This window comes from Echinops telfairi, unplaced genomic scaffold, assembly GCF_000313985.2.
Source record: "Echinops telfairi isolate 266 unplaced genomic scaffold, ASM31398v2 ScPeMD7_7424;HRSCAF=8462, whole genome shotgun sequence".
In the NCBI taxonomy this organism is placed as follows: domain Eukaryota; kingdom Metazoa; phylum Chordata; class Mammalia; order Afrosoricida; family Tenrecidae; genus Echinops; species Echinops telfairi.
In genome coordinates, this window is record NW_022111324.1 from 9,283,837 (window position 1) to 9,290,727 (window position 6,891).

The 6,891-nt window shown below is 37.5% G+C and overlaps 1 protein-coding gene across 1 annotated transcript in view; it reads right to left on the minus strand.

The window, feature by feature from the left end:
• Window positions 1-6,891, minus strand: part of NME7 (NME/NM23 family member 7) — a 259,766-nt gene that overhangs the window by 228,495 nt on the left and 24,380 nt on the right. Inside the window, exon 5 of the mRNA XM_030887764.2 lies at window positions 4,250-4,457. Within this exon, the coding sequence (XP_030743624.1) occupies window positions 4,250-4,457 (208 nt within the window). The remainder of the gene's footprint in view (window positions 1-4,249; window positions 4,458-6,891) is intronic.

Genomic DNA, 6,891 nt, shown 5'->3' on the forward strand with positions numbered 1-6,891 from the left:
AGCTGATACCAAGAACTCAAGTAGAAAGCAAATGTTTTGAGAATGATGATGGCAACAAATGTACAAATGTGCTTGACACAATGGCTGTATGTATGATTGTGATAGAGTTGTATGAGCCCCCAATAAAATTATTTTTAAAAACATATTAATCGAACATAAAAGAGAAAGATAAAAAAATACTAACTCCAAATTTCTTTGCTAATAATAAACCAAATACAAAAGGAAACTTTGGCGAATTAAAATTATGCTCAGTTCAGTTTTGAGAGCATCATTTGGCATGAGTGTAAACTCCAAGGTGAATTGAAAGTAGAGATGCAATACGTTAACTAATTTTTTCATACAAAATTATCTAACATAATTTTTAAATTTTTATTTTTTTTTTATTTTGGGGGTTATAACTCTGTTTTTAAAAAATCATTTTACTGTGGGCTCTTACAATTCTTATCACAATCCATATATACATCCATTTGTACATTTGTTGCCATCATCATTCTCAAAACATTTGCTTTCCACTTGAGTCTGGTATCAGCTCCTCATTTTTCCCCCTTTCCCCACACACTCCTCCCTCATGAACCCTTAAGAATTAATAAATTATTATTTTGTCATATCTTACAATGTCCGACGTCTTCCCTCACCCACTTTTCTGTTGTCCATCCCCCAGGGAGGAGGTTATATGTAGATTCTTGTAATCGGTTCCCCCTTTCTACCTCACCTTCCTTCCACCCTCCTGGTATCGCCATTCTCACCACTGATCCTGAAGGGATCATCTGTCCTGGATTCCCTGTGTCTAACATAATTTTAACCTAATCAATCTCCCTTTCTTACTGATTTATAATGACATAAAATTCCCATTATGTGTGCGTTATTTCTGACTCCCTTGGTCAATAAGAGTGCTACAGTCTACACCCATGTCAGTACCACGCAGTGTTTCCTTCTAACGTCTATTAAAAGTTTTACTGCATAAGTAAGTCTGTACCTTGTTACCATCACACCTTTCTCTTTAAAACTGTTTTTGTTATTCCACATGAAAACTTTGTTAAACTTCATGAAAATTTCTACTAAGATTTTTGACTAGAATCACATTTATAAATTTATTTGAACAGAATAAAAATCTTAATGATATTGAACATAGTATATGTACATACATACACATACTTACTTAAGTTTTTTGTTAGAACCTACAATGAAGATGTATCTTTTTCTCTATGAAAGTCTCCCACACATATATTGTAAGATTTATCACTGGTATCATATAATTCTTTACTATGTGAGTAGAAATTCTGTTTAAAATAATATTTTCTGATTATAGGAATGGGACTGATTTTTGTACATTGACATACACAGTATAATTTAAAGAAATGAATTTTGAGAGCACTATGAAAACAGAATCTTAATAATAGGTAACATTCATTAAATACTATATTCTAGGCACTATGTTCAACACTTAAATGATTACATCTACTCCTATAATGTAGGTTTAATGTCTTATTTTCCAAACCAGGAGATACAGGAGAATTGAATAAGAAAAGCAGTGAACCAAGAAAAGAAATCTGAACACTAGCATTTAAAGAATAGGCATATTACCATAAGTCAGAGCCAACTAACAGATCATAATCTGCCACATATAAGATAAATCAGGAAAGTGAGATAAAATTAAGATAAGGTGGGCATTTCAAAAGGAACAAAGTGTTTAAACCTGTCAACTGAAACAAAGATATACAATTTAAGATTTTAAAAAACTTTTTCCTCTTTGGCATTGGTTATTTGTCCCAACAGTTTCAGGAAAATATAAGGATAAAACAAAGGTGCGTTAGGGTTCTCTACAGAAACAAAACCAGGACACTTATGACTTTATAGATAAATACATACATACATACATACAACACAAAGAAATAAATAGCCAATTAGTCCACAGAGCTGTACAGAGGGCTCAGTTCAACTCACTTCCGTGAGACAGTTAATACACTGGCAGTCCTTCAACTAACGAGGGCTGCTGGGTGCAAGTCAAGGAAGCAGACAGCTGCGTAGTCTGTAGAGCAATACAGGGAGTCCGGCCACAGGCAGCAAACTGCAGGACAGGTCACCAATAGTCCCCAGCTCAAGTGATGTTTACACCAGCAGTGTGGTGAAGCAGGTCTCGAAGGAACCTCAAATTATAGTGACACGACCTACGGGTTCGGTGCCCGACAGGCAGTGTAGCTCGCAAGTTGAGGCAGAGAACACACTGGTCTGAGTATCAGAGAGCAAGAGACAGAAAGATGAGGCTCACAGAGCCATTTATCTCTTTGCCCTTCAATTAAACTGTGACCTTATTAATCCCACATGTGTTCGTTGTCAGGTTGGCACAATAAACCTACCTATCACAAAAGGTATGATGGCTGTCCCCACTGCGGAGGAAAAAAGTGCATGTAGTCTACATTTTGGTGAATACCCAAAAGAATTGCACATAGTCAATGTGTCCACTTTCTATCATCCAATTTTCTTTTAAATCCATTCCAAACAAGCCTTTGCTACTACTTTTCCATTAACACTGATCTTATCAAGTTCATCAACTATCTCTATCTTCTGGTCAATAAGCAATAATCTTTTTTCTTGGCATATCCAACTCATCTGACTCCATAGAAAATTTCTTACCCTTAGAATATTTTCATTTAACAAATTCCTTGATATTACAGTACCACTCATTGACCTATCATATTTTACACGTACATAATAACATGCATCTTCTACTGCCTTCCTTGCTGTTAACTGCTGTTACGCATAAATACCATGTCCTCTTCAAGATCATTTCCATCTCTCTATTTATACCATCATGACTCCTATCTTTCTAAGATATATAACTGGTATTAGGATTGCTGGATCTCTCTTTCCAACTTTGAAGTAGTATATTGTTTTCCATAGTAGTTGTACCATTGCACAATCCCACCAGGAGCACAGGAAAGCTCCAAGTTCTCCATGCCTGAATTGGAGGTCTCCAGACCCTAAAATTCACTCTACTCAGAGTAGAGTGAAAATTTTACCTGGGCAGGGTAAAATTTTCACAAGGAGTATAACAGCAGTAGAGGGAGGAATAGCTAGGAAGAGGAAAGAATAATTAGGAAGTGACAACAGTAGTCCAGGTAATCTATAACGGTGTACAGAGAGAACAGTGGCCAAGTTTAGGGTCTATTTTGAAAGTTGAGTTGAAGGGGCTTCCTAATGAAGATATAAGATAAAGAAAAAAATCCGTATTATGAAACTGTCAAATATTTATTGTAAATATTACCAGACTAAAAGCAATCTTAATTAACTGAGAAAATGTTTATGACGGTAAGAAGAAACTTATATTCCATTAATTCAATTATCCATATAAACCCAGAATGAGACCTTACTTCTTTGTAACTGAAATAAAGACCAAGTGCAGGGATTTTTTTTCCTTAATTACAAGCTTTGGAAGAAAATAAAAGGATGCTTACACTTAAAAATAGAGTGTCCTGTCTGAGTAAAAAAATGTATAAAACTATGCCTTATTTTATGATATTTAAATGTACTCAGCAGGTAAGCCAAAGGTTGGAAGTTTGACTCCATCCATGGGTAGAAAGGAAGAAAAGCATAGTGATCTAATTCTGGGAGAATCAATATTGAAACTCTATGGTGCACAGTCCTACACAGACACACATGAGCTTACCTGTCAACTCCATGTCAACTTGCATAGACACTAGTATCCATAAACTGGCATTCTTATATTAATTAAATAATTCAAACAATTATAAGTGTCAGTAATTTAAGTTTTTAGAACAAGAAATGTGTTGATAAATGCTTTAATTGAATAAAGTGTATGTTCACCATAAGGCAACATATCACAGAAACATTATTTTATCCTAGACAAAGGGTCAGAAGTTTTGTTTGTTTTTTTTCCAGAAGTTTTTTAAATAATAGATCACATGTATAAATCCAACCCAAGTCACCAGTAGGAAAAAAGCTTTACTTTGACATAAAGCAGCATTTAACAAAACCAAAACACAGATGGTCCTGGTAGTGTAGTGGTTAGACATTGGGTTGCTAATCACAAGGTCAGCAATAGGACCCCACCAGCTGCTGCACAGGAGAAAGAGGAGGTGTTCTGCACTGGTCCTGAGTAATAGTCTTGGAAATCCACAGGGGCATTTCTACTGTCCCACAGGGTAACTAGAAGTCAGAATCAACTCCATGGCAGCGAGTGTGTAAGTGAAAACCAAAACTGAATTTAAGTAGTTGTAAAACAGCTTACTCTGGCAGCAGAAGCAAAAGAATCAGGACCATGGGCTGCATTTCTTATGCCATCTGTTCCAAACAGGGCTCTGATGCTTCCAGGAGCCTCTGAACGTGCCATTCCAGAGTTTGCAGGTCCAAGCAATCTTTTCCACTCACATATAGCCTCATCTCCTAAAATCTCCATGGCAATAACAGGGCCACTTGTAATAAATTGGATCAGTTCACTACAAAGCAGGCAAAAGACATGATTTATTATTCTGTCCACCGAGGCATCTCTCTTACCAATGAGGATATAATACAATCTGACTAAATCCATACAGCCATGAACATTATGATCCCCAAACTACTATTGGGCATAATAATTTTACATGGGCAGGACACAATTTTTATAAACTGAGTGTAGCGGCCCAGTCACTACTAATCACTAATAACATCAAATCAATTACTGTTGGCAGAACAATCACCGGCAGGGAATATACTACTCATTGTTTTAACATGCGTATTGTCCCCATTGATCTGAGAGATAGACAAAGGTCTTTTTATTTTTATACGGTTTACCACTACAGTCAAATACAGTTTCATAATACAAAAAGTGCTAAGACTGGTATCTTGTCATGTCTTTCTAGTAAAAACCTTTGAGTCTTCATTATTATTATTTTAATGAAGAACTATCATAAGCTCAAAACTGGGGAAGAACTCTGACTCAATATCTATTGAGTTGATCTAGTGTTAAATTTTAAAATATCAACAGGTCTTGAAGAAATCTCCTTTTGTTAGTGCAAACGTTACTCTGGGTTATGCCTACATTAAACGAATAGAGCATGCACATAGTTCTTCATTAAAACTACAGCACCGCGTCACCGTGAAAAGCATGAAAAGGGACCGTTCATCTTATTTTCCACTGTATGTGGACAGCAAGAGAAAGACAGGGCTGTCTACTCCCATCGAGAGCTACAGTCTCGGAAACCCACAGGGGCGGGCAGTTCTACCTGCCCTAGCGGGTCACCACGAGTTGGAATGGACTCTGTGACGGGGAGTCTTCAGCAGAGTCTGTGTCCAAGGGAGCAGGGGTTGGTTTAACTATGAACTAAGCAATACCATCTGTCCTACTGTGGTAAGCAGGGACAAAATAATCTTCAAAGTTCATGCATCTCTTTCATGCAAACGAAGAGAGAAGACAGGTGTCTCCTAGAAAGAAAGAATCATGGCACATGCGCAAACTCCCTTCAGTGCTTCTTTTAAAAAGCATTCCAGTTTATTTGGAAGAATCTCTACACCAACAAAAAAGTAGGTACAGAGCATTCATACACCCCCACCCTAAGTGACCCATAGGACTTCCTCAGATATACTCCATTAGATCTTAGCTGCAAAAATAAACATTTGAAAAAACATTAGATTTAGGGAAATTAAGTCAAGAGAACAAGTGTTTACCCATTCAGTAACCACTTGTTTTGTTACTGCCTATACTTCAGAATCCTACTGTTTTCATGATGCACACTTTCTTTACATAAAACTCTCTTTTAATGAGTTGCTGTGGATTTGTTTCTCTAAAGGACCTAGACTAATACATTATGGGACCAGGAGTGGGGTGAGCTGGAGCCAGGGGGCACGGGGTGGGGGTGGGGGGCGGGCGGGTGGACTAAGACACCTACTATACTGACTACTAACACTATAAAACACTATAAAATCCTACTAACACTATAAAACAAGATCCTACCTTCATCTAGTATGCTGTTAACACAGAATTCTTAAAGCACAGAGTAATCCTACAATATGCATGCGGCACACAACGAAGAGGGCTCATGAGGATTACCATAATGTACACTGCTCATGGAACTACAGCCCATGACTGCAGCTAAGTCTTTTGTTAATATCTTATTTGTCTCCCAATACCAGAAAATTAGAGGCTACACACCTTTCCTGATTTTAAACCACACAGTGTGCTCTTGCTCTGTTTGCACAATTACTTCTTGATCCATGTACCTATTCCCCGTGAGCACAATAAAATGTTCTGAAATTCCCATTCTTCTCAAGACTATTCATAGTTTGTTAAGATCCACACAGTCAAATGCCTTCCATAGGCACCAAAACACATGTAAACATCCTTCTGGTATCCTCTGCTTTCAGCCAAGATCCATCTGACATCAGTAACGATGTCCCCTAGTTCCACATCATCTTACCAATCTGGCTGGAACCTCTGGCAGCTTCCTATCAATGTACTGCTGCAACTGTTATTGGATGATCTTTAGCAAAATTTCACCTGCATATGATATTAATGATATTGTCCTATAATTTGAACATTCTGTTGGATCATGTTTCTTTGGAATGGGCACAAACATGGATTTTTTTCCAGTCACTTAGCCAAGTAGTTGCCTTCCCCAAATGCTGGCAAAGACGAGGGAGTGCTTTCAGTGCTTTCATGTCCTGGTTGAAACATTGCAACTGGTATTACATCAGTTCCTGGAGCCTTGGTTTTGGCTAAAGCTTTCTGTGAGGCTTGTACTTCTTTCAGTACCACTGGTTCTTGCTCATATGCTACCTCTTGAAATGGTATACTTTCCAAGAATTTCTTACAAATATATATACAGTGAACCCTCGTTTATCGCGGTTAATCGGTTCTAGACCCTACCGTGATAAATGAAATTCCGCGAAGTAGGA